Source organism: Takifugu flavidus, chromosome 17 (genome assembly GCF_003711565.1).
Source record: "Takifugu flavidus isolate HTHZ2018 chromosome 17, ASM371156v2, whole genome shotgun sequence".
NCBI classification, from domain to species: Eukaryota; Metazoa; Chordata; class Actinopteri; order Tetraodontiformes; family Tetraodontidae; genus Takifugu; species Takifugu flavidus.
This window is the reverse complement of record NC_079536.1, coordinates 4,813,387-4,839,937: the sequence shown is the minus strand read 5'-3', so window position 1 is coordinate 4,839,937 and position 26,551 is coordinate 4,813,387. Positions and strand designations below refer to the sequence as shown.

The window sequence follows — 26,551 nt, the reverse complement described above, 5'->3', positions numbered from 1 at the left end:
TTTAAACGTTGAACACACGCTGAAGGCTCGACGCAGAACTTCTCCGCCACCCGGCGCACGCTGTCACCCCACAACCAGTCAGCGGCGCCCCCTACGTTCCCGAGCTCCCGCCCTGCCATTTATCACACTGACAGGTGGCTGATGGCTATCGACTGGGCTCTTTTCTCATCCGTAAGCCGAGTCATCAAGTAACATACTGCAAATAAATGTTCGGAACGCCGATACAGGGTTGAAAATGTAAAGAAAGTGAACAGAAATGATTCAGATTTTAGCAAAACACAACTACTACTGAGACTTTTTACAGAGTTTGGGGCCACATTACAGAATTATATCATTAAATCCACCACGCTGGTGATTACTCGTTTAAAATTAAATTAGCTTGTTCTGTTTTTCCAAAGTTCCCAATGTTTTCGCGATGAATAAGGACGGGAAGTTCATGTCGGCCTTACACGCTGCGATGCACGTGCACGTTTATCAGACCACAAAGAAATTGCCCTTAAGAGATTGCCAAGACCAGGAAGTCACGTTTATAATCATGATAAGGCCCCGCCCCCTTTTGCATTGATTAAACGATCAATAAGAATCTGGTCCGTTTCCGCTTTGCTCAGTTTCCTAAAGGAGGCTGTCGGCTGTTAGAGAACAATATTTAGCAAAACGTGAGAAAGCATCTAAACTATTTCAAAGTTAAAACGGAACTACAACGCGGGATGGACCCTGTGTGTGTGTGTGGTGTGTGTGTGTGTGTGTGTGTGTGTGTGTGTGTGTGTGTCCAGGCTGACCTCTAGGGCGTTGACCCACATCCTCTGATTGATCCGTACAGTCATTAAAATCACAGCTGGTGAACGAGAAGCTCGATGTAGTCAGGACGAGGCATAAAGAGCAGACCCCCCCCCCCCACACACACACACACACACACACACACAGTAATACCACCGTCACTGAAATTGGGGGAAATTGAAGTTGGTCAATATTCTGCCCTTCGCACCGCTTCCATATATTCCTTTGAACTAGAGTCCTCCGCCAGATCAAAAGCATTCGGACTCGTCGTTCATTTCTCCTACTGCCATTAAAAGCACCACCGGCGGCTGCACGTGTCGTTAACACTCGGGGGGGGGGGGGTGTCGCCGTCTCCCAAGAGTGCAGAAATATTGCCAGATTGTCTGTAATGATCAATAAAGCGGGGCGGATATTTCAGGCTGGATGCTCGAGGCGGGTGCGTGACGACCACAGAGGGATGGGCGGGGGGGGGGGTCCCGGGCCCCCTCTGGGAGTCATCACTTTAATCCAACAGTCTCAGATCTTTCTGGAGATGCTGATAAACAAGACAGAAGTGTTTGTTTGCGCCCCGAATGGTTCCTGCATCGGGGAGGATGCTGCCGCAGTGCCTACGGGCAGCAGAGCAGCGGCGGCTGACGGCTCCGCGTGTCACCTGTTGCCGCCCCAACAGGTGATTTCCATGATCTCCTGATTGTTTAGCGCGACAGGTGGTGCAACATTCGCCCGCGCTCCTCCGCTCCATACTAGCATATCGGAGAACGGCCGACATCATCGCTCTCTTTCCGGGAAGGAGCTCACCGGGGGGGGGGGGGGGGGATCAATTAGGAGAAGAAAGTGGAGGGTAAAAGAAGAAGAAAACATCTGGCACCTCTTCACTCTGAGCCGGCTGTGGGGGTGGGGGTGGGGGGGGTGATTGCTGATGCTGAGCCCTTCAGCCCAGATGGGAGCGATTCAAGGCAAATTGCCTTTTGTGCGTTCAGTCTCGGGAGAAATCCGGAGAAATGTTGCTCCGCTCCACAGTCCGATCTTTGATCTCGGAAGTTTGCTTGAAGACCTTTATCCACAGTATCTTACTCACAACAATCTTTTTGACAGTTGGCATTTCTATTTCCTTCTTTTGGGGGGTTTGTTTGTTTGTTTTAATTGCCCTCTTATAAACGGCGGCAGAAACCGAAATTGCCACAACTCCTGTGTACAAACCAGAACCGACGCGAAGAATCTGAGCGACGCTGGACCGAAGTTGACATCAAATCAAGTCTCGAGCGGTTTATCGGGGCCCAAACTCCCGGGTTTACGAGACCACGGGGGGGCGCTTCGGCTTGAAACCTTTGAGTTTTACTGGATCTTAAGGGCCCTCCGGGGACGCCTTTTAATCTGCTGTGAAAACCCGCTACTCGGTCTCATGGGCGGAGCTACTTCCAGAAGGACCATCTTGAGTCTGCGTGGACGGACGGCTAGCAAACGCGACATTTCACACCTCACCCAAGTGGACAGCAACTTAGCAGAACGATGACATTCACAGGAGCGACTGAGCTATAAATAGATTATAATGTCAGCAGAAATTAGGACCCATTTCATCCACGGATTTGGTCCGGAGGGGGCTGTAAATGCACCGACGCCACGTTCTGGGAGACTGTTGATTATTTAGCCCCCCATTCCTGCAAAGAGAAAGAAGCTAATGTGTGATTACAGCTGTGAGGCACGAACAAGGAGTGGCGAGACTCCCAAATGTCGATGGGATAAAGGAGACAGCTGCACGACTGAGGCTAAGACCAGCGCAGCCTCCAACCAAACGGGAAGCTTTTAATCCGCGGTGCCGCTTTTCAAACCGGCCCAAACGACCGGCCAGTTGTGTTTATTTAAAGCTGCGAGCTGTCACTTTTCACACGCCGTAGCCAGACCATGTGGTTAGCGCGCGAGCTGCCTTTGGGCGGTTATTGTTCTCAGCCAATTAGCGCTTTGATCAGCCAGGGAGGTGAGAGTAACGAAGGAACACCAGGAACGCTTTTAACATGTGATGGAATATTCAGTAACCTTTGCAGGGGAGCGCATCGTTCTTCAGGAATACGAAGAGAGGCGGAGGCCATGGCTGCACCGGGCCGACCGTGCAGGGCGACGCGGGGGAAATATGAACGCCGCATAAATAAAGATGAATTGAACTGGATTAACCAGAACGTGGTGGAAGTGATTAAGCAGCAACGAGCGCTCCTTTAATCCCAGTCACAGGAGTGGGAGCCTCACCCATGAGCTAAACTCAGCCGGCCTGCTGGGTTGAAGGAGCAACTTGGCCATTTTTAGTTTCCTCTCCAGAATCCAAGGACTTCTGTGTGAAAGGTTCCACAGCGCACGATTAGACAGGCTAATCAAGGCTTTTTGTGTTTAATGGAGCTTTCCTGGAAACTCTCCCAACCAAATAAGTAACCTCCAGCTAGCAAGCGGCTGGTTGTCAGGCAGCACCAGCCGCCGCAGCGAGGTAAGGCGGGTTCTGCTCCGATGTGAGGTCTGTCGAAGCAGCCGCCATCCTGTCTGCAACCTGAGCCTGAGCCGCGCACGTCAGCCGTTTCCCCCCTGAATGCGTGTGACAGGTAAACGCCATTTTGATGCCACAGCCGCCAGCGTGGCCTCGCGGACACGACGCACCATTGCGTCACCAGACAAGCGGAGGGTGCTGCACATGCACCCTCCTGGAAGGCTTCTGATGCGAGCGGGAGACTCTCCATCGCCCGTGTCCTGTCATTCAACCCCCGTCGCCATGGAGATGAGCTCAGCATCTCCGCGCTCCATGCTGTAATGCACACACTGCAGCAGGCAGCAGCAGGAGTGCGTCGCTCCCTCTTCGGAGCTATTAACGTGACAAATGTCAAGGTGGATGGAACATTTGGGAGAGAGCGTCGCCCCGGGGAGTCTTTGCTTGATTATAGAAAATGGTTAGAAGCAGATAAAATGGAAGAAATGTCACTTTAGATAGGTCTGAAGTGATTATTGCTACAAACCAGCACCACAGGAGGAACATCACATGCTTCACAGCCTGTTTAATAACAGAAGCTGAGCAGATTTAAGGGGATAAATGCATTATTACTGCCACATTAGTAGTTCAAGAAGCCTAAACTCTGTAAAAGCAGAGATTGGGGAAAGAAAAAACATCTTATGAGACAGCTTAAAAGGCTTCAAAAGTTCCCCCACGTGTATCAGTTGTTAGTTGTATCAGTCTAGTTCTGGTAGAATCCGATTAAAGCCTTACTGTGAAATTTGGGACCTCCTTTCTGGTGGTTTGGAGGGAGGTCTGCGAACTGCACCCGGTGGCCCGACATGTCCGCCTCCCCGTCCCCGGGTCAGATCCGCGCCGCCGCCGCCTTCTCCGAGTGTATCCAGTAACTTCTGCACCGATGCCGCGTCCGTTTGGTGGTGGTGGGAGGAGGGGGTTTCCTTCACACCCGCGCTCCGTCATCGACTTCTCCGGCTGCTCCCTCGGTGTGTGCGCGCTCAGCGTGCGCCGGCGGCTGCGGGTGAAGCCGTCTGCCAGGTCCGCTGTGACCCTCAGCTCTGAAGCCTAAATACTTAATGGCCCGTGTGACGCGCACCGGCGCAGCGTGGGGACGCTCCCCTCCTGCGCGCAATCTCTTTTTTCTTTTTTTCTTTTAGTAAGTTTTTGCTCGGCAACGTCCACATGACTGCAGGGTTACGTCATCCTCTGACGCCTGCAGCGGTCTGTTATAATCCCATGATAAAGTTTTGATCAGCAAAGGAGCCAAGGTTTCATGAAAGGGGCCAATTGTGGCAGCTGTGTGCTTTGCTGTTCTCATGATTGGGAACCTGGGATAAAGACCAGACTTGATTTGTTGTTGTTTTTAACACATGTAGTTTATCAATCCAGATGTGTTGAGTTTGGTGCTGATTGTTCTGTCTGATGAAGTCAATGTTGCTCTGAGTTGACAGCAACTTTAGCCGGAGCTGCGGGACGCTACACTGCCCCCTACTGGTGAGAGTGTAAAAAGAGCCGGGGGCGACGGGCACCAGAAGAAAGGACTGGCTAAAATCAAATAAACACATAAATAATAAAATCTTAACGAGGCTTATTGAATCTGTGGTTTTCTTTATTGGTATTAAAATTTGCTTGGCAGTATTGTTTATTGAGATTTGGAGTGACGCATCACAGCTGAGTGTTAGTAAAATAGTGAAAAACAAATCTAATGATTTAAATGGTTTAGTTTTCAATCCTTCATCCCAGAGCTCTGTCCTACAAGGTTTTTGTTTTGTTTTTTTTAAAAAAAAGAATAATCGGCTTTTCTCCATTTTGACAGAATATTAAAAAAAGGTAAAAAGTCAGAACTCAAATATACCAAAAATGTAAATATTGAATTATTATTTAAAGTCTGAAGAGTTGTGCAGCTTTACTATTGCGATGTCTCTAAAGTGGTTTCTGGGGGCTGAGAGCAGCAGAAAGTGATGTGGATGCTTTGATTCATAGGGTCAAATGTTTCCCTCAGGAGAGCCAAGACCAACACTTTAACGTCACATCGGCAGCTCGGCCAAGGTGGAATCTAGGATTTCAGAGTAAAAGCATGCTCTTTATTCCAACCCCCACTTTTCACATTAGGAAGGGAAGAGGTAGCAAACAAGTCCGACCATGTGAGACAGCAGAACAACCATCATATCTGAGTAATTCTGCCAGTAAAAAACAGGCAAATACTGAAACACAATATCCTTCAGGACTTTATTTTGAAAACGTAGTAAAAGAACCCAAAATTTTTCCTTCCAAGCACAAATGGCAGTTTTCTGATTGGACTTTTGAAGCTCAATGTGAAAGAAACCCAAAAAAAAACAACAGACAACCCAAGGACATGTTTTAGGATGCAAACATAACATATTAAAAAATAAGAAGAACCAGTCTGTAAAATAGACAAATAAATACTATTGGTGTTCAGTGAATGAACAGGTCCACACACTTTCAGAAATATACAAAAATTCAGCGTGCACTGCACTTCCCTTCTCTCCAGCTCATGGAACTCATATAAAAATCTGCTGTGCAGCAGCTCGTTCACGCACATCCGTTCTGCTCAGAGTACATCTTGGACAAGGAGGCCGCCATGGACTTGGCCAGCTCCTCGTCCCTTTTCCTCTGCATCTGCGAGTGCCGGCACCAGTCCTCGTACTCGGGGTTGGGGAGGCTCTTGTCCAAAAGGACGTCGTAGTGACCGTTGCTGAGCCAACTCAGCCAGATGGCCGGTCTGGAAGGGTCGTCCTCGCCGAGGTAGTGGCCCATGGTGGAGACGGTGGGGCTCTCCAGGCTGCCGCCCGTGGTCAGGTAAACGGTGGTGTTGAGCATCTGGCTCATGGCGAGCAGCTCGGGGTAGCCGGCCCAGGTGCCGTCCTGCGCCGCGCTGATCAGGAACTCCCCTACGTCCCCTTCGATGATGGGGTTGAACTCGTCCAGGTGGTCTGCGATGTGGTGCACCGTCTCCTCCCTCAGCTCGCCGTGCCGCCCCTGGTCCCCGTACGTGGCTTTGCACACGGCTCTGTACAGGCAGTTGCCGTCGGGGATGATGTGGTATCTGTACTTGCGCCTCTCCTGGAGGTACTGGTTCTGTGTCTCTACCTCCGCCAGGTACCTGGTGACCTTATCGTCGGCGTCCTCTCGCTCTTTGCATCTCTGAGGGGGAGGCTCCTGGAGAACGCCGAGCTCATCCGACGCCGGAGCAACTGGCTGCGTTGGTCTGGAAGGAAGTGGAGCTTCTCCGTTCATTGAGGTCCACTCTGCTCTCCTGTAGTCGACGTCCATCCCTGCATCGGCACCATCCTCGCTCTTCTTCTCCTCCTCCGTTCTGGACCTGCAGGCGGTGTTGGCGTGCAGGTGGCGATCTCCAAGCAACTCAGGAAAAACCTCCTCTGGCCCAATTCTTAGATGATCGATGAGATCCATCAGATCAGAGTCGCGGTAGAGGAAAGTTTCAGGCTCATGGGAGCCCGAACAGGCCGCCTTGCTCTTGGATTCTCTCACGATGTGCACGGGCACGGACCTCTCCTCCCCATCGGGTCTGCGGATGGAAATCTCAGCGGTGGAGGTGAAGTAGACCGGCCTCACCGAGGAAGCCTCGTAGCAGGAGAACTGGTGGTCCGCGGGCATGTTTGCGGAAGGAGCGCCCTCTCTCACCGGATCTCCGTTGGTCGTGGAAGTTGACGCTGGGTGTGGAAATTCCGCCTGTTCGGCCTCGCCCGGGTTCGGCCCGGCTCCGTTCAGCGGCTCGGATCGGGCCTGTAAAGTTAGCGTAACTTTGCGGGACGCCCTCGGGTAGTGTGTGAGCGCACTGCTGTACAGCTGCATTTTCCCAGTCCTTTATAAAGAGCAGCGCGGCCCGGCTGTTACGGCGAGATGACAGCGGCAACCGAAAATAACCTCCATGTCATCAAAGTTGTAGCGAGCGTCCCCATGGTTCCGATATCAGTGGACACCAACAGACGGGAACACGGTCCAGTTTAGCCCCCTTGCGTCATTCAGTGTCGGGGTGCCTCCCTAATTTTAGACTTCACACTGTTACAGGACACTAACTGACTGCTTCTTGACGAGCGAGTTCGGAGATGTGAACAGGCACTGCTTCCGCTTGTGCGCTTTCAAAGTAAAAGCGTTACAGGCTATATAACGCGCCAAAGCTGCCACCTCTATCTTAATATCTCCGGTAATAAAATAATTAAATATTTAACAAGCGGTCTCATTGAGTAATGCCAGCGCCGCCACGTAAATGGAGATGCTTAGATTGTGGTGTTAATTACGGTGAAGTCCTCGTTTCAAATAGATGTACTGTCTAGTCAAAGGCATTAAAATGCCATGAACGTCCTTAAAACTCACTGGCCAATACTGGCAGTAAAATGTGGTAGCGTTCAGATTTGCACAAGACAAGAAAACAGTTTGCATGAACTTGTTGGAAGCGAAAAAAAACAACTTACCGGCTGTATTGTGAAAGTCAACCCGCGGGATATCCGGTGCCAGGTGCGCTGTGTGCGGCCAACTTGACGCGGCTGCAAACTTTCATGTTATGCCTGAAATGTTGGAGCCCAAGGGCGTGATGACTCAGAGTCACAACGTTGGGTGATAAAACAATAACAAAGAGACTTTTCTTTGTCGATTCGTGCTAAAATGTTCCAGTTAAATTTACGATTTTATAAAACATGCTGTATTCAGTTACCTTAAAAATAGGACAATAACTAGATAAAACATTTCTTTAAAAAATATCAAGTTGGCTTTCAACAAAACTGTAAAAGTAATAAAACAGGAGTAGTTGATGTTGACCTTTATGACATGTTATTGTGTTAAAAACAGTTAAATTTAGGCTGTTTGAGTCATATTGACTGTGTTTACGAAGTATAGGTGGGTTGTATCATATTGAAAGTAAAAAATTAGAAAATTTACCAACAGATGCGATTCTGCATGCGTACACAAGAGGGCGACAAAGCACCTGGCAGTTCTGGCTTGGTGGTGCCTTCACGTGCATTTCGAAAACTGCACACAAGGTGGCGCCATTTCGCTTCCCAGACAGACATGAGGGTGTGTGGATGAAATGTATGCAAAGATTCCCCAGCAGCTGTCGCAGGGCTGCGCGCAGCATACAAATGAGGACATTGATCGTTTCCTTTTCTGTACTGTTGTCTTTAGAAACCTGAACTGGTGCACTAACCTTCAGATGCAACAAGGTTACCCCCGCTACGCCTCCCCGTTTCCTCAATCGCCGCGTAATATCGAAAGCAAAACGAAAGAATGGTGTCCAAAACATTACCAAAAAAACCCAACCACACTCTCCCTATAATTAGCAGACGGTTGGCTATTTAAATAAAGAGAGCGCTAACTGGAAAGCACTATTCATCCAATTACCCAACGCAAACGTGTTGAAATTTTGCATTTTTCGGCTTCTTGACGCATTAAAAAAACTGCTGCATGGAGCGTTGATCATAATCTGAAGAAACGCAAAATCCCGCAGCCATAATAGGTGACTTCATTGAGTGTTTTTTTCCCTTATTATTATTTACGTAAGACGCAACCACGAGGTCCGCAGTGCTCCAGAGCAGCCTGTTGTTGTGAATGCAACGTTCGCCCGCCCAAATCAAGCCGACTCCCCGCACCCCCCGCACCCTCATTGCATTTTCACGCACCACAACTGATCGACCCATTCCTTTCTCCCCCTTATTTATTTATTTTTGCTTTCTATTCGGGGTTTGCGGCGATTTAAAGTAAGCAAGTGCGTATTCATGTCAGTGGAACAAGGCGCGCTGATGTCAGAGACTTTTTTCCCTCCCTCCTGCCCTCCACGGTGGGAGGATCTCCGTGCGTTGAGTCACGCAGCTGTCAAAGATAGCTGTCACCCAGTTTCAGGATCAAACACACACACACACGGCAACGAGTCAAAGGCTTTGAGGCGACGGGACGCGCACGGACTCCAGGTAATAACGCTCAACTGTCCAAAACAAGGAGGCGCAGGACAGGCTGCACACGCACGAAAAGGAGGCGAAGAAATTTGATGAGTAAGGAGTTTGGATACACATTGTGGAGGAAAAGAAGAAGGGGGGAGAGAGAAAAACACCGCACCAACACAAAGGCGATTTTCATCCGCGCCTGGCGAGGGAAAAGTGGACATTTACCCCCGGAGATGAAGACCAAAAAGGGTAGGTGGGCAGCTTTTCTCAGCAATTCTGTCGAGACCAGGGGGGAAAGCAGAGAGGAGAGCGCAGAAAGGACGAATTGAGCCGTTTCCCCTCATGTAAACCACGCAGTCTATTGTTTCCTTCCCAGACGTGACAGGGGGCTTTTTCTCCTGCCATGTGCTGGCGCGATGTCAGATCATACCTTCACCTTTTGTCCAACGTTCCCAAAACCATTTGATGAGGCCTTTTTCTTTTTTTAATCGACGCGTTGACACATTACGCGCGGGTGCCTCGACGTGCGTGTTGTTTTTCTTGTCACCGTGGAATTAGGTTAACGCAAAACGTCAAATAAAGAGGAAACAACGGAGCTTCCCTATTTTAAAAAAAAGAAAAATCAGCGACTGGTGAGATTTTTGAGGTAAAGTTGGGGGGAAAGTGAGGATAGAAGTGAAAAGTTGTAGTTTTAAACGAGGCTTCTGAGCTCTAAAATGTTTCTAAAAGCACGTAAACTCTTATGATATTAAAATAAGGGTCTTTTTTTAATAACGGCTGGTATCGAAATCAATCACCCCCAGCGTCTTCAAGTGTGTCTAAATCTTAAAAGTAGGCTAATGTTCATCCTGACCTCATTGTGGGAAGTTGTTGCATTCACGGACCTCGTGGTGCAGCGCGCACGCACACACAATAGAAACCCCTCATCCAAGTTCTTAAAAACTCACAAAACCGCGTCAGCTCGTGGCTTTAACGCACATTTTACCCACGGCTCCGCCGTGCGGGGCTCCTGCGTGTGCGGGGTCGTCGGCGAACTCTTAGTTGGGCCTCAGAAACTTTTGAATCGCGCACAAAGAAGCACGCAGCCTTGGATTCTTTTGTTTAGTCTGGAGACGCTGATTTGCAACAGGTCTCCCCTCCCCCCGTTTTTCCCCAGCCTACATAATTACCTCATCCTGTTCAGACTTTGGGAACTTTCTTATTTCTTTCCCACTACTTTGGCTGATCGCAAACTTGGATTTTCGTCCTCTTTTCACCATTCTTCGCAGTGACCTTGAACTACACGCCTGGAAAAACTCAACATCTTTTTAATTATTATTTTTTTAATGTTGCTAAATAACAGTCTGTCCAAAACGGATTCGGTCCCTCACTTGTGTATGCCTGTAAACTGATTTTAAACCCCGGAAACGGATTCAGCGTCTCCCTATTTTGTGATGTTATTTTGGGTTTCTTTCTCTTTTGTATAAGCACGATCCTGTTTTGTGGCTTTGATTAGACATGTCTGGATCAAAGAGAGCCGCTCTGTGATCGTCCCAAATGCCTTGTTACCATTCCAGAGTGATTGGTGCTGCTGTGGGCCGCCTGGTTTACTTTACTTAATCCAAGTTTGTGCTCTGTGTCTGTGCTCTGGACCTGGTTTGTGTTTCACGGGGCAGGTTCTGTAACTGTGACACACACACACACACACAACACACACACACACCACACACACACACACACACACACACCACATCACGCGCCCCTCCCCTCCTTGTATGAATCACATGGCCAAACTTGACAGCTTGCCTCTGACACATCGGGTGACAGAAGATGCCCGTTCCGCTCCCCTCCTGCTCGTCCTCATGGCCCCTCCCCCTTTTCTGTCTTCGCGCAGGTTTGATGATGCTGTCGGGGAGCGAGACGGAAGACGAGGACAGCGTGGACACCCCCCTGGATCTGTCATCCAGCGGCGGGAGCAACGGAAAGAGGAAGCGGAGGGGGAATCTGCCTAAAGAGTCGGTCCAGATCCTCCGGGACTGGTTGTACGAGCACCGCTACAACGCCTACCCGTCGGAACAGGAGAAGGCCCTCCTGTCCAAGCAGACGCAGCTGTCCACGCTCCAGGTAAGCACTCCGACGCGACCGTGTCTCGGAGTACGGACGGATTTGTGTAAGAGAGGAGAGGAGGAAAGTGTCGGCCTGCCTGAATCACTTCCTGCGCAGATGGCTAACAAGCGCGTGACGCACGAGTAGCCAACTGAAGGTCGTCCCGATGTTGCAACTGTAAAAGCTCGCGACCGTGTGAGTAAACTCACTCCCTGTGTGCTCTGGGCTTGGCTGAGGCACTCGGACAGGAATTTCCCTCCCTCCAGCCTCATTCCGTCCCAGCTGTCTGGGAACAATGCAGAGTCAGAGCTGTGAGCCAGTTACAACTAGCCTGGAGGAGTGAGGAGAAAAGAAGAGAGATGGCTGTGATTACTGCCATGACAGGGGAGATTATTTTGCTTTGAAAACCAGTTTGAAGGCTGGATTAATTAATTCCAAACTGGACTTTTGTTGGAAGTTAATGTTTAGCTTTTTGTAGCGCGTGCTCGCTCTTCCAGGCCTGTTTTTTTTATTTATTTACTGCAATGCTGGTGTGAACCCTGCTGGTGTTTACAGTTCCAGTTTAATTCTCAACAGGTGTAGACCACCCCCCCCCCCCTTCCCCACCCTTTAGGTCTCACAGCAGGGATCTCTGTCCATGTCCCCTCTGCAGGTGTGCAACTGGTTCATCAATGCGCGGCGGCGGCTCCTGCCGGAGATGCTGCGGAAAGACGGCAAAGACCCCAACCAGTTCACCATCTCCAGGAAAGGCAGCAAGGCCGGCGACAGCTTCTCCGACAGCTCCCAGTCGCCCAAGCACAGCAGCCCGGCGGCGGGCGGCGAGGACACCTACGACAAACGCGCTCTCCACCCCTCCAGCTTCGAGCCGGCCGTGCCCGGTGTGCTGAGGAAGGCGGCGTCCCCTTCTGCGCCCTCCCCCACCTCCGTCTCACCTCCTTCCGGGCTGGTGCCCACCCGCCCCTCGGTCATCTGTCACACCACTGTCACCGCGGCTCTGCAGGCCAGCCCCACGGCCCCCCACCCGCCCGGCTGCGACCGGACGGCGGAGCCGCTTCAGACCACGCAGCCGGCGCCGAGGTGCCCGGAGGACGGCCCGGTTATCCACCCCGCCGCCGCCACCACCACCATCGTCAGCAGTAGCAGCGCGGAGGGCAACCTGAGCCCCCGAAGCGGGCTCTTCAACACCCCTCCCCCGACCCCTCCAGATCTGACACAGGACTTCAGCGGCTTCCAGCTCCTGGTGGATGTGGCCCTGAAGCGGGCGGCGGAGATGGAGCTGCAGGCCAAACAGCTGGTCTCCTAAAGGGGTGGAGGAAGAGCAGGAGGGGCGGGAGAGGGTGGAGGGGGGGCGCCCCTGAACTCGGCAACAGAACTCTGCAGAACTCACTGACTTTTGAACAGAGAACAAATCCACACGGAAAGCCTGACCATTTCTATTTTTGGTATTCCAAATCAAGTCGATGACGCTTTTTTTTTTTTTTTTTTTTTTTTTTTTAAAGAAAAAATAAGAGAGAAAAACCGTATCGAGGTGCCTTGGCTGTTAAGTTGTTCTTCATTTCACAGACGTGCGTATGTATCTGCATGTGTATCTTATTTGCACACAGGGACCAAAAATGATTTTCGAAACGCCGCCCGTCTCGTTCCGCGACCCCCGCTGGGCGTTTCGGAGCGCCGGTCAGCCTTCCTTCACGCACGTTCACCGTCGTACATTTCAGAGATCGGCTTGCGATTGTTCTGCCTCTTTCGTTTGCACACTAACGGCAGAAGATTGGTCATCTCAGTGTCTTAAACATACTTTGCTCTTGGCATCTATGACAAACTTATCCACTACTGTAGTAATGTTATGTGTTTTCATGAGTACAAGTATAGTTTTGATTTTTTTTTTTTTTGTAATTTACTTTTAGCTGTTTTAAAAGACAAAACTCTATGATTCTCTTTGGGTTTTTTTTGGATTTTTTTTTTTTTTACTCCTGTACCCCTCAAGGGATATTTCAGATGACCAATGTAGCAGGTTCTTAGTCGGAGCCTCCATCCCATCACTCAGCGGACTTTAAAGAAAAACGTGACGGCCAGTGGACTGGAAACTTAAACACTACAGATGTCTTTTTCTGCATTTTTACAGACTTTACAAAGACAGCATTTTTGAAACCACCAAAAAAAAAAAAAAAAAAAATCCCGAAAGCTCCATGTATAATAGGACCATGTGTATAGTTAATGTGACACGATGCCCAATGATGTGATTTCTTTTCATACTGTGCAATGTTTGTGGCAAAGAGGGGGTCACATGGGATTCAAATAAAGTTTTGTTTTTCTACATCTCGGACTCGGATCTGGTCACTCGGAGGAGGTGCGAGGCGGCTCCTGCCAATTAGCATAATCCTGCATGAATTAGCGCCGGCCCGCGGCGGAACAGACGTCAACAGTTTCTCGCCAGCAGGGCTTTGTGTGTGCCTGCGCCTCAATTGGGTTCCACACAAGGCAGCTTAGAACCGAGCGTGCTGGCTCGTTCAAGGCGAGGACAGCTGTTCCTCACGGCTCCTCTCAAGCCGTTTAATTAGCCTCAGTAGGGTTTGGCGGGTGGTGTTTAATTTCATCTTAAATTTCCTTTCTCAGTTTTTCTCTCCAATTGGGACACAAAACAGACGTATCTGTATTATGAACCCACTTCGGGACTCTTGGGGATGTGATCAGCAACTGAAGAGAGTTTCTGGAACCACTTCCGACCCTTTGAACTCTGACCGCTGAGGTCAGCACGCCTGCTGTCCACGTGACCCATGTGCCAGAACGGCGTACGCGGGAGCGCCGGGGCTCAGCCGAGGCCGGACCCGCTCGTCTAATTATGGGGACCCGCCCCAGCGGAAGGCCATCGCCCTGACAACACGCCACCCCGGCCTTGTAATCTATTTAATTATATTCCAATTGGAAACATGTGGAGACATGCAGGAATAAACAGGGCAGAATTATGGCAACGATATATAATTTATTAATGCTGATAAGAGCTCATACACATGCCATAACATCAAGAATGTAATAACATTAATTACAAAATGTATATTCGTTTAATATGATATTTCTTTTTTTTTTCTTTTAAGTTTACATTTACACAGGGTAACATTCAATTATGTACAAATGTTTGATTTTTTTTAAATATAACTACATCACAAGCTTCAGAACTGCTGGAGTGTCCAACATTTCTACCTCCCTGTTATATCAGGAGTGTTATACTGATATGTTAATATCATAAACAGAAACAAGGAATCGGACACTTCAAATACATGTTTCCAAAGTAAAAAATAAAAGTACCAAAATGAGCCATCCTCCCCATAAAATGGCATCAGGTTTATGCACCGTCTCCTCTTTCACCTACCTCGGATAAAGGAAACATAAACGACTCCGCGACTGTTCAACTGGGACAAACAGCTTAAGTGTGGTGTTTCGATGGCACCGAAAAATAACGATCAGACCTAAACCAGACACCGAGAAAAAAAAGAGAAAAGAAAACGGGGGCGTGACGGCTAAAGTGGCTCAGGATTGTCTCCACATTCGAGCAGCTTACAGAAATACCTTGTTGAATCGACGTTTTGGGGGTTAGCATCGGTCAAAAGATGGCATGGACGCTGTATCACGTGGTGATCGGGGCTATTTACAATAAAAGCCAAAGCCATGGCTCTCTCACACACACACACACACACACACACACACACACACACACACACACACACACACACACACACACGCATCTTCCCCTGAGACTGCTGTTGTGCTCAACTATCATATAAGAAATTAAGGCTGATCACTGAAACTGAAACAGGAAAAAGTGCCCATCATGCAAAAGAAGGTAAATAAACAAACACAGTATAAGGGCCTTGTTGTCAGTGCATAAGAACAATAATCACAATGCCAAGAAACAGTCATTGTTCTCCCAAACCCAGAAATGAAATCAGCAGTAGTAGAAAATATCCCAAATTGGATGTCTGTTTTCGTGTGACCTTGGAACGATTGCTTCATCCGGAGGCAGAGATAGTGCACACACAGTGAGGAGGAAAAATAGTCCCTTTAGTTTCAACACGGTCATAAACCCATAGTGTCTAAAAATGACATATTAAGATATAGCACAGCTACCGATTAGCCACGATTCGCGCCTGCGTCACCGAAGAATCCGGATGACAAAAAGGTTGAACGTGCTTAGAAAAGACAAAAATAGCATTTGCCACGGCGACCCTCCGGTTGTTTAAAGGTTAAATGGGATGGCTGGGTTGTTTGTTGAACGCGGTTGCTGCTACCTTGGGTGTTCAGTGACTGGGGCCCGTGTGACCTCGAGAAAAAGGAAGCACTTTTAAAAGGAACATCTGGCTCACACACACACACACACACACAAGCGCACAGACACACGTGCACGTGGCCTTTCTTCCATGCAGATTAGGCTTCAGAATTACTCCTGGCTGACTTTTCCCAACCTTGAGGAGCGATATCAGACCTCCTGACCTTTACTCCTCCAGCCTCCTGCTGCCGTGGAAACCAATTACAGAGGGGGGAATTGTGTCGCCGACACTGGTTTCCTTGTCTGGTCCGCACGCCATCATTTTCAAATGTCTGACCTCTTTTTCGCAAATAAATAAATAAATAAATAATACAAGCTTGTGTTGTCGGATCGCTTGATTTCGTGTGCAAGTCTAAAAATAACAACAAACGAGTCCCTCGGTCAGATCGGTCTGGCTCCAGCGGGGGATTCTCGTGCGTGCGTTTGTGCCGTGCGCAAATGCGCTCCCCGCCGCACGTGCGCGCTCCACCTGTGTTTTCACTTCGGAGTAAATGGCTCGCACACCTGGCTCCCTTTGTAATATTAGGCCACTTGAAAAAAAAAAAAAGATAACATCTTTGTCGAGTGTGGGGCCGCAAGAGGAAGAGGAAGGACTGCTACATCGAAGCTGGGGGGGCGGGGTGGATAGATGGGTAAATAAAGAAATAAATATATAAATAAATGTACATTTCTTTTTCAAGCGCCATGGCTGACCCAGTGTCCCGAGAACTCTGGATTAGGATCCGTTGGCGTTAGCGCCCACATTTTAGCATTCGGTGGCCGTGCGGGCGGGACGGTGTTCTGGGTGCACGTGTGTGTCTCATAGTCTGGTTTGAGCTTCGGGGATATAGATCTCGATACTGTCGGCGCTCTCCGTGGCTGAGCTCTGCCGTACCGAGGCGGCACGTTTGGCGGCGAGCAGCCGCTTGCGTGCTTCCAGGCGCTGGCGCTCTGAGCTCTCCAGCGAGCGGTCCCTAGCCAGAGGAGGGTGGCCCTTCAGGGGCTTCTTTGGCACAGGGGGGGGCATCCGTCTCTCCTGGACAGGAATGATAAAGAGTCTTAATGACCGGGTAGGCGTGGCCACAACCAGGAACAACAAAAAAAAAGAACCTGCAAGGAGGTTAGAGGTGCAGCCACGCCGCCAAAGCATGCAAGTTAAAGCAATGTTTCATGGCGGCGGCCATTTGTGCGGGGTAAGAGAGCACGGCGGTGGCCTTTAGCATGAGGTAAGTTTGGCCATTGGAGGTGGGCAGGCTCCAACGGTGCATGGCAGGTAGAGTGGCTTCTCAAACTCAGCTCACTGTCAACAAGACAGAACAGAAACAAAACAAGACAAAACACAAACACAAGTGACGTCAGGCAGGCGACGTGACAGCAGACGGCACAGGTATGCATGCGACGCCGGCGCTTAAGCGAGCAAAAAAAAAAGAATACAGGAAATATCATGCAGGCTGATAAACATGATTATTTAGCCTGGAATCTGCGTCTGCACCTGAATTTCTGGTGGGGTCAGAGGTTTCCAGTGGTTGGCCTTGAGCTGGTGGAGTTCGTCAAACTTCAGGCTGATGTTCTCGATGGACAGCTGGAGCATGTCCCAGAAGCCTGCCAGGTCCTGGGAGACGGGCCGCGGATGCGCGTTTGGGTTCTGACCCAACAAAAACACACACGTGAGTGACAATTGTAGTTAGGAGTCCGAAAGCACATTCAATAACCTTTAATACCTTTAATAAAGACCGTGCGTGATCTAAAGAATTTTCTCATGAAATAAAGAATATTCGACTGTCGGTTCTAATAATAATCTGATGAAGATGTTATGCAAAACAGCTGCGTTTGATATTCATGTAACTGCTGCTTCCCTATGGATCCGTCTCGGGATGTGAAAGAGAAAAAGGGGCGTGTGGACGCTCTATACATGCATAGCAAATGAGCACAGGGCCGTCCTGTCAGGATGATTTGTGCAGGATGATGTCAGCGTGGAGGGGTGGGGGTGGGGGGGGGGGCATGGGGGGGGGGTTGAGGTAGGCGTGCAGAGGATGAGGTGACACACACCAGATTCTCCTCACACAGCTCCCGGAACTGCTGGAACTTCTGGGACATCAGCAGCTGGGCACTCCCCACTGCACTGCGGATCTTCCCCAGGACTGCAGGGGAAGAAAAAAAACACACACAGGAGCACATGCGTGTGTGCGCACGCGCAGGCACGCACGCGGGATGCAATTACTCACATGCTGCCGCATACTGCAGCCGTGTTGCGGCGCTAACGGGAGACGCTGTATTTGTAATGCGACAGAACCCCCCCCCCCCCCCCCCCCCCCCCCCCACGTCCACGGTGATGTCCACCTCTGAGGGATATAATTCACTTAAGGAAGTCGAATAATTACGTAAATCTACCTCTCCGGGATAAAGGTCTGCGTCGGAGCCGTTAATTCGGTGTCTGGAAGACGGATGGATGAGACGGAGGTGCTCGTGAACATCCAGAGTGACTCACATGAGCCCGTGGAGCTCACGGTGTCAGCACGTCCCTCATGTTCTCAAAGAAGACAGGAACGGGCTCTGCAGCACAGGAGCCGTCCCGCCGTCCCAACTCCCCGGGGCGCGTTTGAGTGCGCGTGCGCGTAACCTTGAGACGGCCTCCCCGTTCGAGCCCGTCGTGCTCCCTGTCTGCATAAGCGATGATATTTTTCCATTAGACACCCAATCAGCTGCTCCGCGAGTGCGCGAAGGGCTCCGGGTTTTTACCGCCTGGAGCGCCGTCGCGTGGGAGGCTGCATGTTTGTGCTATATCAAATGGTCGCTTCTAAATGGAACACTCCCTCACTGTTTGAGTAGAGCGGCCATTCCATACTGTTAAAGGACAGATGTCTGGCCCGGGCTGGCAGAGAGCTATTGATAAGTATGCGCGGTATGTCCGTGGAGGCCAGAGGGCCTGAAACTGGAACAAGAAGCTTTTGTGGTCTGAGAGAGGAGGGGGAAGCAAAAGTAAGGAGGTATCATAACGCGGAACCATCTATTGCATTATATTCGATGTCAGCATTCTTGGTTTGAGAGTCCATCAGTTGAGTAAAGGCTCATTTCTGTATTAAAGCGTTGTGGTGCTACTCACTTTCGTCTGGCAGCTCGTTCTCCCTCTCATCCTGCTCCATTTGTCTGCACCAGCCCTCCATGCGCTCCGCCTCGGCCTGCAGCAGCTTGAGGAACCAGCGACCGTCACGGGGACACACCGACCGCGCAATCGCCTCCGGAGTCTCCGCCTCCGCCTCGCCCGCGCCGTCCATCCAAGGGTCTGGAGGAGGCAGGATGGAAGGGTCGAAGCCCGCGTCCCCGTAGTCATCGCTGGCGCAGGCGTGGTAGTGGTTCCCTGAACCCTGGATGCTGACGGTGGAGGTCGCAGCGTCGCGGGAATGCTGCCGCGGCATGGTGGCGAAGTGGCGCGGCGGGAGCTCCGGCGGGTCTGTGCCGTCGTCGAGGTCGGCCTGCACAGCCGCGGTCACGCTGTTGGAGCGGGTCATCCGACGATAACTGAGAAAGGAAGTAGAAAAGAAGTCTATGGACGATTTAAAAAAAAAAAAAAAGGCCTGTTAGCTTTAGCATTTTAGCATTAACTGAAATACTACTGCTCACATTCAGGTCCTGGATGAAAAAAACATGAAAGGAACACAGCAATCTCCCTCCACAATGATGGATGGTCTTCTAAGAGGGTGTTTTCTTGCCCAACTCATTCAGAGGTGACAGAGTGTGCAATCCACTTCCACACCATGAACCCTGATATGGGACACTCATGTATACACACACACACACACAGCTGGGACCCTTTTGTGCAGGTGTGTGTGCCATCCCCTCTTTGGCTCGCAGGGTTTTCTTTTTTCTTTGCCTTTGCCAACTCCCTCCATGCTAAACACAACAGCAGACACTCGTGTGCACAGATTAAATCAGAGCGCACATTTGGCTGCGTTCTCCAGAGCAGCTCACCATGAATGACACCACAGGGTCTTGGCGAGGGGGGGGGGGACCTAGCCACATAAATGCAGAAAATGATGACATTTCTCAGGTTTGCTTGCTAAGTGATTACAACTCTAAACTGATGCCTGACTCGGAACAGAGCTTTAACGCGCCTAAAATGCAAAACTTTAATGAGATAGTCGACGTGGAGCTGTCAAAATGATGAAAACAACAACTTTGCCAGGGCAGGAGAGATAGCGTTGGTAGCCTGTAGCCTGTTCTCTGTGCTAAGCAGCCCCCTCAGCTGGACCTCCCTGCAGCGCGACACACAAACAATCACCCTCACGTCTGGATCGACCCATCTCCGGTCGCATACTCCTCTGCGGCGCTAGCCATTCATCTCTGCAACTCCCCCGTTTCCTCATTCATCTCTCCTCTTCCATGAACGGCCCCCAAAGAGACAGAAGGAAGGCAAGAACAAGGGAGGGGCTTCGGGGTCAGACCAAACACGGCGGTTCGCTCCAGCGGCGCTCCAAATGTGCGAGTGTGTGTGATGAGCGGTTAAAGAGTAACTCCTCCGAGCAGGTGTTGGTTTCTAATGACCTCAGCCTGCTTTCTATCAGCGCGTTAACAACTTCCTGCAGGGGCAGAGACGGGCAAGGCCAAACACAACCCAGACAGAAAGACAGACATATCAAAGGACGAGGAAAGGGAAGAGAAATGCCAGCGTGGGGAGAAAGAAGAGGCTCTTAAACACCAGAATGGAATGTTTGAGGGAAAAAAAAAGGAGAATGGAAAAACCACAGAGGGCTGCTCTAATGACATTCACATGGTAAAGACGGAGGCAGGCTGCATTCGGTAGGTAGCTGCAGTCAGAATTGCTCCCCAGCCAGAAACAGTGGTTACCATGACGATCGCATTTTTATTAACATAAGCAGCGTTGCCCTGGCAAGACGTTTTAATGCCATCAATAATGTCATGTAACCAACCAGTGACACACAAACCCAGGTACGCATCATCACCCTTACATAAGGAGCGGCCTTGCACAACGCCGCTGTGCATTCCAGCGCCACTCTCCTAGCAACCATTTTCTACCGCCGGAGCCAAGAATACAAATCTGTCATGTCACCTGTTATTCGAAACCCAGAGAGAGGGGACGCTGCGCCTTGTGACGCGGCTCGGGCCAGTCAGGACATAAAGACAACAGACGGGGAGGCCCAGATGTCCTTAAATGTGACTTTTCAAGACGTGTCCGCATGTGTTTTAGTCAACAAAGCTCCGCTCCCTGTGACTGCATTACCATCTGGCCCGCCGACCCTAAACACAGACCATAAACGTCTCAACCCACAGAAATCAGTGAAAAGGAGACGATTGCGGGAAATGTGACGAATCTATGATCTGAAGTGTGTCTGAGGGGCAGGCGTGAATCAGCGTTCCCTCGCAGCGCGTCTCCCTGTTGTCATTTCGACTCTTCAGTTAATCTTAGTTCAAACATCACGCCGAGGTTATGACCTCTCACACACTCTCTCTGTCTCTCTCTCACACACTCACGGGGGAGTTTAATAGCACAAGGGTGGCACTCTCACTGTCTGGGAATCTACTGGAAGGGGCATCATGCCGAGACCTCCCAGGTACACAAAGACACCGGCTGACAAACACGAGAATTTGCATCGTTCTATTGTAAGCATTAACCAGAGAAAAAAGCCTGCATGACTGAGCAGAACAGAGCATGATGGGATGAGTTAATGTTTGGCCTGACGACTCAGAGATCCTGGCCAGCCAGTCGTGACCTCCCAGAAAGCCGCTCTCATACCCTGAAAGTGTTAATGTGCTGGATCAACTCTCCCTGCGACCCCCTTCCCCCCCTTCCCCCGCCGGGTCAGATTCCCAAAGTGCTTCTTGACTACGGAACCGGACTGGCGTTATTGCCAAATGTGTCATGATTCCTGGCCCCAAACAGACGGTCGGTGTTTTGACAGGGTGAGCAAATGTGGACAAAAACACCATAAATGCCTGCGTGTCCTGCCAGTGTAGCATAAGGCTCCTCCTCCTTTAACTGTCTCAGAATGAGGGGCAGCGGATGACGGCACAGCGGTCTCTCAGTGCTTCTAAATAAACCCAATAAACCCCCCCAGCCCCCCCATAAACTGAAGCAAACTACCCTGAATCACAATGGTGACTGGTGCAACAGATGGCTGTCAAATCACCCCCTCCATCTTTTCCAGCTACCCTCACCACATCCTTTGGCCCAGCTGTCACCCGGGGCCCCCCGGCTGAGGGGGCTTTGACGCCAACCTCCCCTGAACCAGTGACAGCTGCTGCAAGTAAGCCAGTGCGGGGGGGGGCAACAGCTATCCAGTCAGCACAAATCCCTCTCTGTCTCCAGAAATCCTCTTCCTGTCTTATCTCCCCAATCAGCCTCCGTTTTCAGTTTTGCACCATCACCACTCACCAGCGCTCATCCTCCACCTGAATTCCTATGGACTGGAATTTGGACTGCTCCTCCGTCGGCCCTCCTTCCTCTGGGTCCACCTGTCAGATGGAGGGAAGACTGTCAAACTCCCCGCCAGAGCGTCAGTTTCAAGCTCTGCACATCCACAAACCTGGATCCCTATAGAGAGGCACTTGCGGAGCGCTTCCCTCTGCGCCTTGCTGTCCGCCGAGATGTGCGCCACGGCAGAGGTGGTGGCGGTGGCAGTGATGGTGATGGAGCTGTTGGTGACGTGCTGGCTGGGCGGCCCGTGCACCTGGGCGTTGGCCGCCTCGATGGCCGCCGTGAGGGCTTTCATGCTGTCGATGCTTTCAGTGGAATTGGACAGGCCCGGCTGGGAGCTGATGCCTGCCCGCGGGCCGGAGCCCCCGTCCATGTAGGCATCCTGCGCCGATTCGGTGCTGCTCTGAGCCGTGATGGAGATGAAGGGTTTGGACGGCGTGGTCCGCGGCGGCACAGGGGGAGGCGTCTTCTTGTAGGTGGTGATGCATGATGACACTGCAAGGACAACAGAGAGAACAGAGAGTGTGATAAGCACATAGGCGGGGTCGCTGTCGAGATTTTAAGTGTTTGAATGCCACAGATTGAGGCAGCAAGTAGAAACAAGACAGGAGGGGAAGCAGCAGCCAAAAGGCCTGAGGTTTGTCTGCTGGAATCGAAAACGGACAGTAGATTAGGACCAACTTTGACAAATCAGGGCCTCGTCTCGTAATAGGATTATTATGTCAGCCACTCGACCCACTGATCTACATGGTTAAGCCCTCCACGCACTTACACTACAGACACAGGACACTCTGGAGCAGCCAAATATAGCCACGTGTGTTTACGGGTAGCATTTGAAAGCTAAACTGGAGTTAAATACTATTATTGGCGAGGACACAGACATCATCATGCAGAACCTGCTTAAAATGCCAGAAAGCTGGTACTGCAAACATCACGTCTCTGCTCAATAACGTGCGCCCCTTTCCTGTCTCTGTGTTCTCAGGTTACAGCTGCAGGCTCTGCGCAGACAATGGAGCCTCTCACAAAGGCACTGACAGACATCGACGCAGAGAAACAAACAAAAAAGGAAGCAAAGAAAGGCCGAACCGCCACCAGCTAACTACATTAAACCCCGGAATCTCCTTCCTGTTCGGGAGCTATCATTAGAACTAGGTCGCTCTCTCGCTCTGCTGTGCAGAAAAGTAGGACAGCAGGATTCCTGGATCTCTTTAAATCCCTGCAAAAGATAAACACGGGACCGCTGGAAGATAGCTGCTCTGTGTAGAGCAGACAACTGTTGATAGCCACACCCAGCACCGACAGCCATGTCTAAAACTATTAGAGTCGGATGTTGTCTGCTGCCTGTCTCACCCTCACTGACAGCTAGAGAGGCCTTCGCGTACCGGAGGTGGGGAGAGAGGGCTGACTTCATCCTCCAACCAGCCCTCCCTCGCAGAGCTCCCAAACAGGCTCTCGGTCAGGTTCTGACAGGCTGGAAAGCCATCAGACGGGACGACTCCCGCCTGAGGTTAGATCGCAGTTGGTTCCTGCGAGTTTCTTTGATGGTCACGTAACAAACCGCAAGAAAGGAAAAGACGACTTCCTGCTGTCCTTTTTTGGGAAACGCTTCAGACGACATGTACGAATCGTCAGAGCACGCCAAATCGCTGGAGCGCCGTCTCGGCTTCTCCCAGGTGTCTGGGGAGTGAGGCTGACACCCAGGGCTATTCTGTAGAAAAGGTCACCGGGTATGGACTCACAGGAGAGAGAAAAAAATGCACGGTGAACACGCACGCGCACTCAGAGGTCCTGCCCCTATCAGCCAAGGAGGTTCAAAGGATAGAATGTCATCTGCTTTCAGAGCTCCTATCCCCTGAAGTCAGTTAAAAGTCACGTCGGATGACTCTGTGTGTGTGTAAGTGTGTGTGTGGGTGGGTGTGTGTGTGGGAGAGGAGGGTTAATGAACCCGGGGTTTTCATCCGCTCAATAAAGCCCCATATGAAACAGGAGACAGCCCGCCGTGTCCCACCTCGCCGTCACCGCCAGGGCCAGACGCAGGAGCGAGAAGAAGGGGGGGGGGGTTTTGAATAGCGTGATGGGTTAAGTAAACACACTCAGGAGCTGGAACACACCGGCGTGCAAAGGCGTGCGCACATGCAGGCGCACAAATAGCACTGACACGGCCCCGCTTATCGCTGCGGTCTTTCCACATCAAGGGAGACCACAGACTTCCTGCCACGATATCTGTCTACCAGGAGTGCAGAGTGATGCTGCCTGTCGCGGCGAGCCGGACGCATCCGACCTTTAAACGGATGGATTTCATTGGGAAAACACCGTCTTCTTGCTGCAATGGCGTGAAAAACAAGGAGGAAATATCTGTTTTGAGGGGGGAAAGCTGTCCAATTCCCGCATAAATAATCATTAAAAAGCTCCGCCATCCATGAAAGTCTTGGACGGCTACCCTGCTCTGGACCTCCCGCGCAGACAGACAGTCAAGGACGGGACGGAGTAGGAATGTGACGCAGGATTCCATCAGACCCTTAAGGAGGAATCTCGAGAGCGCTTTCCTCCAGTAGACACAGATAAACACACTCAACTGCACACAATCATTATTTATGCCACTTTACAAATTTGGGCCGGCGGCCCTTTGAACACAAGGGCTTGAATCACCTCTCTGCACGATTACTTCCTCAATCAATGGAGGGGCGATTGAAGAATCCTGGCTGCCTGTGCTCGTGGAGGACGGTGCAGCGAGCATTGTCATCCCAGAGAGAAGAAGTTGTGAATGACAAAAACTGGCTGGCTGCCAAATCCCTCTTTTGACAAACACTTCAAAAGTCCCATGCCGACAAGTTGGTGTGAATAGCAGCGCTGGATGGAGAACGCTCCCCTCCCCACCTCTGGGCTTGATAATATCAAAGAAAGGCCTCCCTTTCCCTCCCTCCAGACAAAGAAAAGTCTCTCCGTTTCTACCGCCTTCAGAACAAAAACCTTTGCCAGTTCCCTTCCTCTTTGTCTTCCACGGATCAGTGGTGCGCCATTATCTTTGCAACAAGGAAAGATGCCTTTAAAATCTCCAATTTATGTGTTATCTTGTGATGGGCCACTTCAAAAACTGCGTGATGGCCGATGGTAGCAGGCAGGAAGGGGCTCCCCCGCGTGGAGGCCGACGGCAAATCCGCCAGCCAGCCAAACAAACCCAAAGGCCCGGAAAGGGGGCGGTCGGTATGGGAAACAGTGACAGCTGAGCCCAGCTGCAGTGTGTTTGGGACGAGGGTCAGCCAGCGAGGACGCCGCAGAGAACGGAGGAGGAGGAGGTGGGTAAATCAGACAAATACCGTCCCGCTCCGCCTGCTTGCGCTCTGTCCACTTGCCCGTCTGAATCATACAGGCAGTAGACCCAGCTGGAGTCCTTTGTGGCCGCGTCGCCATGGTGACCCATCGCGAGGCGAAGTTTGGCGGCGGTGTGACGCCGCTGCTGGCTGCTTGTTTACCTGACAGGGCGCACCGCAGCTGCCGTGACGCTCGCTGACACACCAGCCTGACAGCAAACAAAAGGCGCAACGCGGGTAACTTCAGAATCCAGGGTAACGGCAAAGAAAGGGCAACTGGGAGCCGGTGGGTTGGGAACGAATATCCAACACTGTTTACAAGCCTGGAGCTTTGGCTTTTGTACAGCTCTGAACTCCACCAACCTGTTTCCCTTGGAACCCTGTCAGAAGCACTTGTCACTAGGTCATGAGCTGACAAGAATCGCGTGACGCTGCCGCGCCGTTGCAAACAATACGCATCTTAAATTACTCGTCCGGCTTCTGCGAACCGCCTCAAAATGCTCCAGTGGCAGGTTTGTTGTTTGTCACCAACGGCCGAGACTGCGGAGGCACCCCCCGCGCACAGCGCCCCTTTTAAATGTGGCCCCGACTCACCTGAAAGCCTCCCGGAGACCCTCGCCTCTCTCAGCCACTAAAGGTCAAAGGTCACGGTAGCAGGTTTCTGCTCTCCAGATGCCTGAATTCCCTGAGATACAATAGCATCCCTGTTTGTGCTTGTGTGACTCAGTGTGTGTGTGTGTGTGTGTCTGTGTGAGGGAGACAGCGGCTTTTAAGAAGCGTTATATATAGCATGTGTGAGTGTTTGTCACTAAGGGAGTTTTCACTGTAGTTGTCAACATACAGCGACATTAAACCGTTTTTTTTTGTTGTCAGCACCAGAAACATTGGTTAAACACTTTGCGCGTGTCCTCAGATGTACAAACTGCTTGGCGTGCCCTTCTTGACAGTGTCAACAGCGGGTAGCTGCTCTGGCACACTCAATGAGCAGATAAGGGTTTGTTTACAACTGTCAACCTGACGAGCAGCTGCTCGCTGTTGGGCAACGCGCTCACCACGCTTAACCCACTTTCCAGTGTTTTAAAGTTCAAATAGGCAGCCGCGGTTACCTGCGTGCCTCTTTAGTGCCCTGGTGCGCTCTTTGTCCCCTCAATGTGTGGCAGGAAGGGAGGCGGGCGGGTGAGAAAATGGAAGCGGGCTGTAAAACTTACTTCACAACTAGCACAGATTACTTTGTGTTTAGTC

The 26,551-nt window shown here is 50.9% G+C and overlaps 4 protein-coding genes across 7 annotated transcripts in view; 1 reads left to right on the top strand and 3 right to left on the bottom strand.

Moving 5' to 3' along the window:
* Positions 1 to 4,310, bottom strand: part of si:ch211-285f17.1 (sickle tail protein homolog) — a 72,684-nt gene extending 68,374 nt beyond the window's left edge. The window contains exon 1 of the mRNA XM_057012376.1: positions 4,019 to 4,310. Within this exon, the coding sequence (XP_056868356.1) occupies positions 4,019 to 4,088 (70 nt within the window). The 5' untranslated portion in view covers positions 4,089 to 4,310. The remainder of the gene's footprint in view (positions 1 to 4,018) is intronic.
* A 1,167-nt stretch (positions 4,311 to 5,477) lies between these two features.
* Positions 5,478 to 7,687, bottom strand: LOC130513594 (OTU domain-containing protein 1). Its single transcript, XM_057012406.1, has one exon. The coding sequence runs from the start codon at positions 7,097 to 7,099 to the stop codon at positions 5,816 to 5,818; it is 1,284 nt and encodes a 427-aa protein (XP_056868386.1). The 5' UTR covers positions 7,100 to 7,687; the 3' UTR covers positions 5,478 to 5,815.
* Positions 7,688 to 9,141: 1,454 nt separating this feature from the next.
* On the top strand, positions 9,142 to 13,581 carry tgif1 (TGFB-induced factor homeobox 1). The gene is made up of 3 exons (XM_057012412.1): positions 9,142 to 9,429; positions 11,054 to 11,283; positions 11,918 to 13,581. Exons 1-3 carry the CDS (start codon positions 9,285 to 9,287, stop codon positions 12,566 to 12,568), a joined length of 1,026 nt encoding a protein of 341 aa, XP_056868392.1. The 5' UTR covers positions 9,142 to 9,284; the 3' UTR covers positions 12,569 to 13,581.
* A 644-nt stretch (positions 13,582 to 14,225) lies between these two features.
* dlgap1b (discs, large (Drosophila) homolog-associated protein 1b) overlaps positions 14,226 to 26,551 on the bottom strand; it is a 60,046-nt gene continuing 47,720 nt past the window's right edge. For 3 of the 4 annotated variants that reach the window (XM_057012392.1, XM_057012394.1, XM_057012393.1), the window contains 6 exons: positions 22,108 to 22,493; positions 21,957 to 22,036; positions 18,669 to 19,084; positions 17,615 to 17,706; positions 17,058 to 17,210; positions 14,226 to 16,601 (listed from right to left, as the gene is read on the bottom strand). In XM_057012392.1, coding sequence (XP_056868372.1) covers positions 16,386 to 16,601; positions 17,058 to 17,210; positions 17,615 to 17,706; positions 18,669 to 19,084; positions 21,957 to 22,036; positions 22,108 to 22,493 — 1,343 coding nt within the window. In that variant the 3' untranslated portion in view covers positions 14,226 to 16,385. Of the gene's footprint in view, positions 16,602 to 16,675; positions 16,866 to 17,057; positions 17,211 to 17,614; positions 17,707 to 18,668; positions 19,085 to 21,956; positions 22,037 to 22,107; positions 22,494 to 26,551 lie in introns of all 4 variants that reach the window. The other variant, XR_008946769.1, reaches the window with a different exon arrangement.